The 14,342-nt window shown below is 40.2% G+C and overlaps 1 protein-coding gene across 1 annotated transcript in view; it reads right to left on the reverse strand.

Moving 5' to 3' along the window:
• The window catches only part of LOC134471475 (F-box/LRR-repeat protein 5-like), a 43,483-nt gene extending 29,382 nt beyond the window's left edge, over positions 1-14,101 (reverse strand). The window contains exons 1-2 of the mRNA XM_063230401.1: positions 13,912-14,101; positions 12,185-12,217 (exon numbers count right to left, since the gene is read on the reverse strand). Coding sequence (XP_063086471.1) covers positions 12,185-12,217; positions 13,912-13,995 — 117 coding nt within the window. The 5' untranslated portion in view covers positions 13,996-14,101. The remainder of the gene's footprint in view (positions 1-12,184; positions 12,218-13,911) is intronic.
• Positions 14,102-14,342: the final 241 nt, after the last annotated feature.

A 14,342-nucleotide genomic window follows, 5' to 3' on the forward strand; every position in this document is an offset into this window, starting at 1 on the left:
AAACTCAGGACATCAAATAATAAAAAAAGTAAATGCACTTGAAGGAAAAATACAAAAGAGAAGATTCATTTCCTTAATTTCCAAAAGAAAAATGCCTATTCTCAAAGTAATTCTAATTTTTTACACCCAAATATTTAAAATATACATATGATCAAGAAACTTGCTTTAAGTTAAAATTTAATGTAATATTCAAACACGGCCAATACATGTATTAAATTTATGCTCTAGTTTACCAATTTTAATTTCAAAACTCATTTAAAAGGTTAAACCTGATTAGGTTAAATACAACAGATAGTAATCAAAAAGAGAAATGCTAACATTGTATTTCCTAGCCTTGCTTTCTATAGTCCAATATAGTTTTGTAAAGCACAGAGCTGTTCAACCTGTTTTTGCCTGTTCTTGGCAAAACTGAGGTCTGATGACAAGAGCATCAAAAAAAAAAAAAAGATGACACATAAACTCTTAAAGTAAATTATGCCATTATACATAATAAAACTATCTTTTTTGAGAGAGAGACAAGAGACAGAGAGAGGCGACCTCACTTTGTCGTTCAGGCTAGCCTTGAACATAGCAACGCTCCTCCCACTCAAGCCTCCTGAATAATGGAATTAAAGGCATGCACCACCACACCAGGCAGAACTGACCAAGTATCCTCTATAAAAGACAGTGTGAATCAGGCACGGTGGCACCCGCCTGTATTTCCTGCATTCTGGGAAGCAAAGCAGGAAGCAGATACATCATAAATTCAATTCAGCCTGGCCAATTTAGCAACTTACTACTTCTTTGTTTTAGGGGGCTTTGGGGGGGTATTTTCTTGGTCTTTGTTTTTTGGTACTGGGGACAGAACTCATGACCTTGCACTTACAAGGCAAGCACTTAAGCCACTGAGCTAAATTCCTGGCTGTTGTTTCATTTTTTGAGCCAGGATCTCATTGTAGCTCAGGCTGGCCCATGAACTCACTATGTGGCCTCGAACCTACGACAATCCTTCTGCCTCAGCCTCCCCAGGCATTACAGGCAGGCACCATAATGCTTCACTAAGCAACTCACTGAGACCCTATCCCATAATGAAAAAATGTTTGGAAAGTGCTCAGTGTAAAGGCCCTGGGTGTAATGCCCAGTACAAAAAAAAAAAAAAAAAAAAAAAAAAGGGCAGTATAGATTAGGCATTAAGCATAATTTATAGAGAACCAATCCTAAAGTCAGATTTCCAAGGATCACATCCCAGATCTAGCATGTATTCAACTGCATAACCTTGGTTGATTTTCTCAATCGCAGTTTTATCCTATTGTTAAATGTGAGTAACAAACCTATACTTCACATGGCACAGTATTTAAGTGTTGCCTATATTTTGAAAATTAAACATTCCATTATATAATATAAAGTAATCCACTTTTTATTCTATTCAAATATTTAGAGAAAATAGTAGGATACACGAATGAGTGAACAAAAGAAAGATCTCTATCTTTATGGAGTTCACATTCTAGTGAAAGAAAACAAAACAATGAGAGGTTCGCCACAATATACAAGGGCTAGAGAGTAAACATGTTACCCTTTCAGTACATGTGAGCTGTAGTAACTAGTTAAGTCAGGTGCAGTAGCACAAAAATAACCACATGGCATTCTCAATGGTTCTCAGTTGTGCATCCCAGGTTGGGCAACAATGGAGGAGCTAAAGCCCAAAGGAGACTCTGAACCCCCAGATGAGGTGGCTGGGTCTGCAGCTCAGAGGTGGAGTGGGCTAGAGGCTAAGGAAGACTGTCTGAGGCACGAGAAACTGCAAGAACTTCATAAACACATGGAAATTCAATAGCACGCTGCTGAACAACCAATGGGTCACAGATGAAATTAAATAAGAAATGAGACAATTTTTACAGCTGAATGACAACAATAATATAACATACTGAAACTTATAAAACACAAAGCAGTCTTGAGGAAAATTTATAGCAGTAAATATCCATATCAGGAAAACAAAGCAAGTGTATATAAACAACTTAAAGGTGAACCTCAAACTTTCAGAAAAAGAGCAGCTTAAGCCAAAATTTTGTATGTACAATGGAGGAAATTATAGAGATCAGAACAGAAATTAATGCATTAGAGACTAAAAAATTCAAAGAATCAATGAATTAAAGAGTTGGTTCTTTGAAAGACTGAATTGAGAAACCCTTATCCAACCTTATCAAAAGAAAAAACTCAAATACATGTAATTAGGAATGAAAAGTGTGAAATCACAAGAGTGCAGAAATTCAGAATATCATCTATATCTACTTTGAAAACTTGCAATTTCTAGTAAGATGGAAAATACAGAAAAAATGGACAGATGCCTAGATACATATGAATTACCAAAGCTGAATCAAGAAGATATAAAAATCCTTAACAACCCACTATCAATCAATGAAACTGAAGATGTAATTAAAAACCTATCAACAAAGAAAAGCCCAGGCTCTGCCTGATTCACTCTGAAATTTATAAGAAATTTAGAGAAGACTAACACCACTACTTCTCAGACTCGCTAATGAAATGGAAAAAGAAGCAATACTCTCAAATTCATTCCTTGAAGCAAGCATTACTCTGATACCAAAACCAGAGAGGGATCCAACTAAGACAGAATTACAGGCCAATTTCCCTAATGAATGTAGATGCAAAATCCTCAGTAAGATACTGGCAAACAGGGCTGAGGATATGGTTCAGGGGCACAGCGCTTGCCTAACAAGCTCAAAGTCCTGGCTGGGGATTTAGCTCAGCGGCATAAGCGCCTGCCTTGCAAGCAGGCAGTCATGAGTTCGATCCCTGGTACCGATAAAAACGAAAAAGACAAAAAACAAAAACAAAAACAAAAAAAAAACAAAAACAAGCTCAAAGTCCTGAGTCTGATTCCCAGTACCAAAAAGAAAAAAAACAGAATTGAGAGACTGGGGATTTAGCTCAGTGGCTCTAGCGAAAAGTTCAAGTCCTAAGTTTCATCTTGGTATCAACCACAACAAAAAAGATACTAGCAAACAGAATGCAGCAAATCACCAAGAGTATATACCATGATCAAGTGGAATTCATTCCAGGGATGCAGGAATGTTTGAACATATGTAAATCCATAAATGTCATACACCATATTAACAGAGTTGATGGCAAAAAATTGTATGATCATCTCAATAGATGCAGAAAATGTCTTTGACAAAGTCCAGCTCCCATTCATGATAAAAAAAAACCTCACAGAAAATTGGAATAAATGGTCTTTATTATCTCAATCTGATAAAAGCCATGTACGATAAACCAACAGCCAACATCACACTAAATGGGCAAAAACTGAAAACTCTCTCCCTAGAACCAGAAACAAGACAAGGATGTCCACTGTCTCCACTCCTAATTCAACACAGTCCTGGAAACTGTAGCTGGAGCAATTAGACAAGAGAAAGAAACAAAAGGAATAAAGATAGGAAAGAAAGAAACTATCATTATTTGCAAATGACATGATACTCTACATAGATGAATCCAAAAACTCCACTAAAAAGACTACTTAGGTTTAATAAGCAAATTTAGTAATGTAGCTGGATACAAACTTACCACTCAAAAATCAATAGCCTTCTTGTACATGAATAATAAACTGAAAGAGAAATCAGGGAAACAACACTTTTCACAATAGCATCCAAAAAAAAAGAAGTACCTAGGAATCAATCTAATAAAGGATGTAAAAGATCTCTATATTGAAAACTACAGTACTCTGAAAAAGGAGATTAAAGAGGTATTAGAAAATGGAGAGCTATCCCATGCTCCTGGCTAGGAAGAACCAATATACTAAAAATGGCCATACTTGGCCAAGCTGTTACAGTTTCAATGCAATCCCAATCAAAAGTCCAATAGCATATCTCATCGAATTAAAGAAAGCAATCCTAAAATTCATACAGAACCAGAACAGAGCTAAATAGCAAAGGCAACCCTGGGTGACAAAGTCAAGACGGGGCATCACAACCCCTGGCTTCAAGTTATAGTACAAAGCTACTGTAATTAAACACACACACACACACATACACAGAGAGAGAGAGAGAGAGAGAGAGAGAGAGAGACACAAACTGGGCATAGTAGGACACATCTGTAATCCTGTAATCCCAGCACTCGGGAGGCTAAACCAGGAGGATCATTGCAAGTTTGAGACCAGCCCAGACCACAAAGTGAGCTCAAGGCCAACCTGAACTGAATAGCAACACACCATCTCAACACACACACACACACACACACACACACACACACACACACACACAGCATGGTACTGGCAAAAACAGATCCAAAGAATAATGAAACAGATTTAAAAATGCAGAAACTACTCCAGACACAATAAGCCACCTTATCTTTGACAAAGGTGCTGAACATTCACTGGAAGAAAGATGGCCTCTTTAGTAAATGGTGCTAGAAAAACTGGATCTACACATGTCAAAAATTAAGACTGGACTCATTTCTTTCACCATGCACCAAGCTAAAATCAGAATGGATCAAAGATCTTAATATTAAAACAAATATTAAATCTGCTGGAAGACAGAGTAGGTAAAACTCTTGAAAACACTGGTGTAGGCAAATACTTTATGAACAAAACACTGCACAGGAACAATCGCAAAGAATCAACAACTGGGATCCCAGCCTACTGAAAAGCTTTTGCAAAGCAAGAGAAATCACCAACAGAGTGAAGAAACAATCCACAACATGGCAGAAAATGTTTGTCAGCTGTTCCTCAGACAAAAAATTACATATAAAAGATAGTTAAGACAGTTGTATTACTGATTTGTCTGAGTTCATGAAGAGAAAGCTTTATGCTGGTATTGTTTGGACAACTGAATGCAGATGTCTTGTACTCTAGGTGAATGATTTGTGGAAAACAAGGCATAATGTATGTACCATTGTTGCTCCCTGATTGATGTGTTTTGAAACTTTATTTTTTTCTCTTGTCTTTTTTTCTCTTGAAATAAAGTCAGTAAAAAAAAAAAATCACAGACAACAGGTAAGTAAATGCTGTGGGTGAACTTTTGTACTTTATATTTACAGACAGGAATTTGAAATTTCATAGAATTCTCACACTTCACAAAATATTCTTTTGACTTTTTCAACACTGTGACAACATAAAAACAACTCCTAGCACCTGAACCAATAGACCACATCAATTTGATAAACCTACATTGTGGAGTTAAGGATTCTAAAAGATCGACACCGGATTGAAACAAAATTCATTAATTAGTAATTGGTGCAAATATTACCAGTATCATTCCACTAAAAACCTTCACAAATAAGTCTCAGTAGAACTATGACATATATCAAAAGAAAGTACTAAGAACATATATGAATGGCAATAAAGTAAACAATGCACTCATATAAATGAAGGAAGATAACATCTTAAAATATGCCTGGCAGTGGCTTGGTAGGGCAAACCTACATCTATATCCCAGTACAGAGGCAGAAGGATCACCAGGAGTTCAAGGCCAGTCACGCTACATTGTGAATCCCTATCTAAAAAAAGAAAAACTAAGATATGCCTGAAATTTTGTATAGCTTTCATTCGGTGATTAGAAATTCTCTTTCATTCCACAATAGCCTATGGTAAAACTCTGTTCCATGGTACAAACTGAGAAGCAAATTAGTTAAATAAAAACTCTACTCTGGAGGCTGAGACAGGAGGACTGTAGCAAGTGCGAGGCCAGCCTAGGATACAGAGTAAACTCAAAGTCAGAGTAGAATAAGTACATAGCAAGGCCTTGTCTCAATATCCAACAAAACAAAACACTCTACCATATAAAATGAATTAATCACTCCAGCTAAAAGCATAGACTCTAGGGGCTAGGGATTTAGCTTAGTGGCTTATACACCTGCCTGGCAAGAATGAGGTCATGATTTCAATCCCTGGTACCCCTCCCCCGCCCCCCAAAAAAGCACAGACTTTGGAGCCAGCTGATTAACGAACTCTGCTAGCAAGTCACTAAATATCCCTATACCTCGGCTTCTTCACCTTAAAAACAGAACTATTAACCACCACCTCAGGTTCTTGGGATGATCAGTTAACACAGTGAAAGGACACAGACTGTAACATCAATGAGTCCTACTTAGGTTTTTCAGTCATTGTTTCTGTATTTAGGTCAAAATAAAACTATCCATAGAAGTCCTTAAAAAATGCTAATGCCATCATGGAAAAAAGCACAGAAGGTCTTCACAAAAATTAGCATCCACAGACTCCAGCAGTCTCTTCTGAGTCCAACGTCCCACGGCAATGAAATCAGTCTCCAACAGGCAGCTGCGCTTCGTGTGCACAGCTAGATATCCTCAGTGCCACTGAGGTGGGGGGCAGCCCAACACCAGTGCACACGTGAGCTCACATAGAAAACGTGTTTTATACACATGGTCGCACATGGGCAAACCCAGAAACAGCCAGGGATAAAGGAGGAAATCCTGTCGCCGGCAACAACACAGGTGATCCTTGAGGCTGGTGGCCAACAAACTCAGTCAGACTCAGAACCACAAATACTGCACTACAGGGTCTTGGGTTTATATGAAACCTACAAACCCAGCCTCACCAGAACAAAATATGGACTGCCAGGGGCTGTGGCATGGAAAAATGGGAGGATATCAGCTTGAGGGCACAACTTGTAAATCACAAAATGACATTCTGGGGATATTCTGTACAGCACGGTGACTGTGGTAACTGACCAATGACACGGTACTGTTCACTTCCCATTTGCTGAAAACAGATCTCAAGGGTGCTCATCCCATCCCCACTACCCAGAGTAACTTCATGCCGCTCTGGATGTGGTTAATTTCATTCTGATGATCATGACACAAGGGATACACATCTAAAACCATGCAGTTATACACCTTGAACATATGCAATTGGGTTGGGTTTTGTTTTGCTTTCACACTGAGCTACAACCCAGTCCTTTTCATTTTTCATTTTAAGACAGGCTCACAACTAAGTTGCTAAATGCCCACATTGGGCTCAAAACTATATTCCTGGGGGCTGGGGATTTAGCTCAGCAGCATAAGCACCTGGCTTGCAAGCAGGCAGTCATGAGTTCGATCCCCGGTACCGATAAAAAGGAAAAAGACCAAAAAAAAAAAAAAAAAAAAAAAAAAACTGTATTCCTTCTGCCTCAGCCTCCAGAGTGCTAAAATCTCAAGAGTCCACTACCACACCCAAAAGCAATCCTTACTTGTCAATTACACCTTAATAAAGGTGGAAAATAAATAATCAACAGATGAGAAGTTCTTTGGTAAGAATAAAAAAGGTCTGTACACATTAGGTGTGGAGGCGCACACTTATAATCTCAGCACTTGAAAGGTTGAGGCAGGAGGATCCTCAAGAGTTGAAGGTCAGCCTGGGCTACATGGTGAATTCAAAACTACTGAACTACTTAACAAAACAGTCTCAAAAAAAAAACAAAACAGAAAAGTCTTTACGAAGACTGAAGAAATAAGAGCTTTATTTGTATTAAATTCTCAACACGTGCTTGATTTGATGAATATATGAAGTCTAGGAAAAACAAAACACAAAAGAGAGAAGTCCTTAAAAATATTAACCAAACCAATTTTCTCCACTTTTAAGTACAAACCCTTTAACTATAGTACCAAGACCAGAACACATACAATCTATTTCTAAAAATGTTGGCAGTTTTTGTTTGCTTCCACAAAAAAAAAAAAAAAAAAAAAATGGTGTTTCAAACATACAGGCTTGTCAAAGAAAAAAATAAACCTGGACGTAATTCCTAGCATATACGACCCTAAAACATGCTAGACACGAAGCCAGGTATAGTGGCACATGCCAATAATCCTAACACTCAGGAGGCTAGCAGAAGAATCACTGCAAGTTTAAGGGCAGCCTGGGCTACACAGTGAATTCAAGACTAGCCTGAACTACACAGCAAGATCCTGTCTCATAAGACAGAACACAAAATAAAATAAAGTATGTTAGGCACTATACTGAATGTTTTTAAGTATTATTTCTTAAAATACTAGAAAGGAGGTATCATAGCCCATTTTATAGATTTAAAAACTGAGGCACAGTAAAATACTCTATCAAACGTGTATTCTTCAGTCTCCATTGGCCTTAAAAGGTTGTATCTTATTGGATTTTATTATATATGATAATATAAGCAAAAACTTTTATAGACAAAGAGTTTATATAGACACCATTGTTCATTTTTCGACAATTGGTTCTAAATACCCTGTAATAATCTCATTCTCTTGAATCGTTTTATAGTGTCATGATATGTTTGGTGCTACAGTATAAGAAGTTATACTCAAAGATTTCAAGGAAAGAGACACTATGGTAACTATTTTTATGTCAGGATATCTTGTGGTGAAACACTATTTTGCCTAAATGGTTATGATTTGACCTGTGCTGTTCTGTTGTTATGCCCTCTTTTATCTCAATTATTTACTTTTTCTTTTTCTTTTTTTAATTTAGGGAAAAATAAATAAAAAATAGCAGGATACATTATAGTAACCTACTTTGATTTCCTATTGACTTGATTTGAAATCCTGTATTGCCCTCACCATCTTGTTTTGACTGATTTTCCTCTATTCTGCTTTGCTTGATAGTACCAAGATCGAAAGTATAGGCATAACTGTGAAGACAGTAAGAATCATTATGACGTCCATTCCGATTGACTATTATTTTCTTTTAAAATCCTGTAATGTCTCCAATGCTTTGGTTTTATTCTTTACTGTTTAGTTCAATTTTATTATAAATGCCAATTCTTCTTAAAATAGCAAGATTGTTGATCACCTTATATTTTATTTTTACATTATCTATTATGTCCATCCTTTTGATTTGACTGACTCTGTTCTGATATGTCGCATTTGGTTTTACTCTCTTCAAATAAAAATAATAAGAACTGTGGGAGTAATAAAACCCAAAATGTGTAATTGTCATTCTACAAAAAAAAAAGAAAGTGGTCTAAAGGTTATAACTGCATATATGTTTAAGTATATAAGATAGATAACCTTATTACTGAGTGTTTTTTTTGGATCATTGAACAAAACTGTTTGCACTCTCATTGCTTCAAAGTCTACTTTATGTGCTTCAATTTTGTAACTTGAACAACTATTTCTAAGATGAGAATATGTAATCTTATTAACTAGTGATTTCTTATTGTTTATTTTTTAAATTTCATATTACTTGTACCCTTTTTCTGGTTTTTTTCCTTTTTCTCCTTAAAAAAAAAAAAAAAAAGTAAAATACTCTATCCCAAATAATATAACCATTCAGCAGATAAAAAAAATAGACTGGTTATCTGTGACTTAATACCTGATTTCTCTCCAAAAGAAACAATGTTTGTCCCTATCATAAAGATACAGTTTCAGATCAAAGAGACCTGTTAGAGAAACTACTTGTTCTAAAGCAAAAATTCTCAAAATAGGGACCACTTTGCCCCCCCAAAAGAGAAGTGCAATGTCTGAGTTTTGGTTGCCATCACTGGAGAAATTGTATAGACTTGCACTGGGTCAAAGCCAGGAACCGCAGTAAAGCATCCTGCAACACAGGCACACAGTCAGGTGGCCCCAGATGTCAGCAGTTTTTCAGTGGAGAAACAAGTGTTTTCCAAGCACAGGAGACAGGGCCTTGCTGTGTAGTCCAGGCTGGCCCCAAACTCCCAGCAAACCTCTTGCCTCAGCCTCCTGAGTGCTGGGATTACAGGAGGGCACCACCATTCCTGGCAAGCACTGTCTCCTATGACCTTCATTATGTAATACACTGGTGGCAGTGACCTATGGCATGTGTGCTGCAGTGGACACACGCAGCCCTCTCTGTCAGTACACAGGAGTTGCTTTTCATAAACTAAAATCTTAGTGTTCAAGGTAACCTCCGTGCTCAACTCCAGGATAGCAGGTTTGAGGTTGTAGTTTGGGTGCTCCATATCTAAAAGGTTCCCCATCACTGGTTTAGACTCATACATCACAAACACTTCCATCAGGTTTCAGGTAAGAACATCTTCCCGTTCCCATTTTAACTGTTCTGATCTGCAAAACTGATGGTCTATGGAGCATATTTTGAGAAACAATGCTCTACAGGACAACATAAAAGTTTCCAAGCTAGATTCAGTGACACAATCCTGTCAGTCCAGCACTCTGGGAGGCTGATGCAAGACGATTACAAATTCGCACCCAGAATGGGCATTTAGTGAGACCCTGTCAAAATTTAAAAAAAAAAAAAAAAAAAAAAAAAGGGTGAAAATGTAGTTCACTGTGGAGGCCCTGGACTCAACCCCCAGTACCATCACCACCACCAGAAAAAGTTTCTAGGGACCTAATAATAAATATGTAATTCAACAAGGAATCTATATGGAATAAGATATAATCATAATAATGAACAGCAGCATGTTATCTTCTATACTTTAAAAGAATTTACAACTTTCTATCTCTGACAACCTAAAATATAAAAACCAGCCTTAGAAATGATTCCCAAGGGTACTTTATCACTTAAAGCTGGCCTGCTTGCAGTTCCCCATGCTGCACTGCAAAAAAGAAAAACAAAAAGACAGAAGTGCTCCCATAGGCCTGTAATCCCAGCTACTTGTGAGACTGAGGCAGGACTGTAATTCGAAATAAAAAAGAAAAAAGAAATCATAAAGGGCGATTCAGCTCTTAGCATGTGCAAGGCCCCTGCTTCAATCTAACCCCTCATACTGCCCCCCTCAAAATATATAACAAAACCCCAAAACATTACCACACAAATAAGTTTTTTCTTTTTGTCTATTCAGTCAGACAATGCTTTCATTTAATCAAAGGAGAGTTACACACAGTAAAGAAACTCAAAAACAATGACACAATACATGAACTATTCTGCATAAAATCAAGAAGTTAGTAATAAGCAGCAGAATTAGTGTGGTCATGAAGGGCTTCGAAAAGGAAAAAAAAAAAAAATCCTGAGATTAAAATTCAGACTCTACTAATTACTACTTGAATGAGCTGTACAACCACTAAGGCTATCTCCTTTTTAAATGAGGACTAATGTCTTACAGGGCTCTTGCGAGGATTAGAGAAAATAACATCAGCATGGAGTAAGAACTCATTAAATACTCTTTCCTTGCCTGCCCAGCTCTCAATATAATATCCTTCCCTCCAAAACTTCCCAGTGCAGTCAGTATCTTCTTACAGGTGCACAGAAAAATGAGGAAAAAGGCAGACTGACCATCAAACTGTATTCTAGTAAACAATCTAGCCCTGCTCCAGGCCTACTGACAAACACCAACTACACAGTCAAGCAACAGAACCAACAGAATGAAGTGTTCAGGATTAGAGGAAAAACTGAAGAACTAGAAGAAAATAGGCAAAAGATTATCTTATGCAAATTTTTATTAAAATTATCCAAATTTAATCAGTCAGTTAGCATAAAAGGTTTTCTTTAGCTGACTGTTATCAAACCAAAACTCAAATTACTATGGCTTCCCACCAAGAAAATTAAATGGTCTAATCCTGACATGGGTGTTCACCTGGATGTCAGTGACTGCTTATCTAATCCAGCCCTATAATAAATCTCCAGCTATAAAAAAGAAATACTCCCTAGCCCTACCTACCATGAAAGACTATTGTCTAGATAACAGAGGTGAAAAATTGCTCCGTAAGATTTTTCATAGAAATAAGAGAGCCAGGCCTGGCGGTGCACTCATGAGGCTGGGGCAGGAGTTCGAGGCCAGCCTGGGCTACATAGTGAGTTCAAGGCTGGTTTAAGCCACATGGCAAAGACCCTGTCTCAAACCACCCTAAAAAAAAAAAAAAAAAAAAAAAAATCCATGAACAAAGAATAATTTGTATCAATATTTAAAATGGCCTACAACTGCTTTGAAATACATTGGTCTAAATAAATTAAGTAGAGAAATAACTGATTTAATTCTAGTAAACAAATGAATAATTCTAAAATATATTGCACTTATGTGCATCGCATGGAAGTGCAGTACTGAAAATAAAACTAACTTTTTTATAGTTATGAGGACATTCAGAGTCAAAATAAAGGATACAGTAAACAACACACTTGGTAATTTTTTTAGTTTGACCATAAAAACGAGTTCTCATTTGGATAGCTTTACTGGAGGCTATTTGGATTGGATACCTGATCCATATGACCAAATGGTAATAACAGTAAAACTTCATACAACAAAATCTTAATTTCTTTTAGATTCAGCCATCACAAAATACCTCTTTTTCTAGTCTTGCTCACCAAGGACATCCTAAGAAAGATTTCCGTTGGCTGCTAAGATCAAGAAGAAAATGATGTCAAATTCCTATGCAGTGTTTTTCGCGGCTAAATCACCCCCGTCAAGGCTCAGAAAACCAGAGTTTTAACCTTCAAATAAATACAATACTTTAAACAAATACAATAACTTCATTAACTATATGCAATTAATTTAGAAATAGTGATTATTTTTTGCTATCCCAAGAATAAATTAGTAGTAATTAGTCCAGGCTGGCCAGTGCACTACACAGGCCAGGGATTCCTAATTCCTCCCGTCTCGGCCTCCTGAATGCTTGGATTTAACCTCCCTTTTTCATTTTTGACATGACAAAATTAAAACCCACCCCCACTATTTTTTCTTCCTTCCAATTAAAGACAACTACTAGAACACACGTCAGAAGCCAAGAGGATAAAGACACTTCAGCACGTAAGTTCAGTGTTACACACTTCTGCTCAGGACCTTACCCACTCCTTAAACTTTTCCTGGGTAAGTGCTTCACATCAGTGGGTGTGCACTGCACCCTCCGGGAGAGATTTAAATTAAAATAGATGTCTGTCTAGGAGCCCAGAGGTTTGGAGGTCAGGATTTTTCACAGCAAACAAGTTGAAAAGCACTATCCTAGAACAGTCCTATGGTTTAAAACCACACCTGAAACAGGTTCTGGTTTGTTTGTTTGTTTGTTTTAATTTCCAAAATGGAGGGAGGACGAAGACAGTTGTGGAGCGGCGCTAAAATCAGAAACACAAACTTCACTGCTTTACACTGCCAGTCTAGAGTATGGCCAGCCCCAAACACTGGGCATCCTCCAACCCCCACCTCCGCGGGCTGTCCAGGGTGGTTCTGCTTAATATTACATAATTTATGAAAGTAAAAAGTTTAGTTCTATGCTTAGTCTTTTAAAAGCTACTTATTACCTTGCTTTCTATGAGAAACTGGGTTGCCTGGCGGCTGGAGGATACGCCTACGATTTTCCCTGGCGTAAACTAGCAAATACGGGGCATGGTAACGTGGTCTTGGAAGCCTAGCCAAAGGCCCCGAGCTCTATGCCCAAAAGTGGGGCTCAAGTTCGCGCCGCGCCCCGGGGACACCCGCCCAGGTTCAGTTCGCTTCCCGTACCAAACAACTTTCCCCGGGTCCCTTTCCTCGGAGCCCGGGTAAAGGACCCCAACAAAGAACAACTGTCTTGCAGCGCGACTGACATCGAGGAAATAAACACGCGGGGGCGGTAAGGGATACATTCAAAGTTGCGAGGAGAAAGAAACCCATGCGCGGGGAGCAGAAAGTCCTCCCCGTTCCCGAAGCTGGTTTTTCTCCCAAGTCTAGGCGGGGAAAAGCTAGGAGGGGGAAACAAACAGGGGCGGCCGCGCGTGGAAGAAGCGCGCCGCACAGCTGGGTGTCCGCAAACAGACTCCGGGGGGCCCCGAGCCGCCCAGGGACCGAAGGGCGCCGGGGGGCCGCGGGCGGCCTGGGGCGCGCCTGGGCCTCGGCCGAGCGGGGTCCCCGAGGGCCGGGGCCCCCCGGACGGCGCGGAGCCGGGAGCCTCGCGGGTGCCGTAGGCCCGGGCCGAGGCGGCGGCGCGGAGGGGACCCCGGGCCGGGCGAAGGGGTGCAGGGGCACGGGGCTGACAGCTGCCGGGAGGCGGAGCGCGGCGCAGGCCCGGCCGCCCGGGGACCGCCAGCCCGAGTCCCCGGGCCGCGCGCAGCCCCGTTACCTTGTCGCAGTAGAGCCCCACCAGCTGCTTCATCCGCCAGTGCGGCGCGGTGAAGACGTCCACCTCGTCAGGGAAGGGCGCCATCGCCGCGGCCTCAGCCTCCGCTCCTTCAGCAGCCGCGGTCGCCGCCTCTCCATAGACACCCTCGCCGAGGGGCAGAGGCGGCGCGCCCCCCTGCGCATGCGCCCGCCCCGTCGGCGCGCGCGCCCGGGCCGCCCCGCCGGCCGAGACGCGAGGGCGCGCGGGCCGCCGCCATGCGGTCCCCCGAGCCACGTGACCCGAGGCGCGCGGAGGCCGCCGCCACCCCCATGTCGGCCTGTGCGCGCCGGCTCCGGGTCCCCGGCAGGGGCGGAGCTGCTGCCAGTGGTTGCGCGGCTTAGAAACACGCGCTGCCAGCGGCGGGTGATGTCTTGTGGGGACCGGTGCAGAGG

This window comes from Cavia porcellus, unplaced genomic scaffold, assembly GCF_034190915.1.
Source record: "Cavia porcellus strain 051 isolate PalLab524CR breed Dunkin Hartley unplaced genomic scaffold, mCavPor4.1 scaffold_18, whole genome shotgun sequence".
Taxonomy (NCBI): domain Eukaryota; kingdom Metazoa; phylum Chordata; class Mammalia; order Rodentia; family Caviidae; genus Cavia; species Cavia porcellus.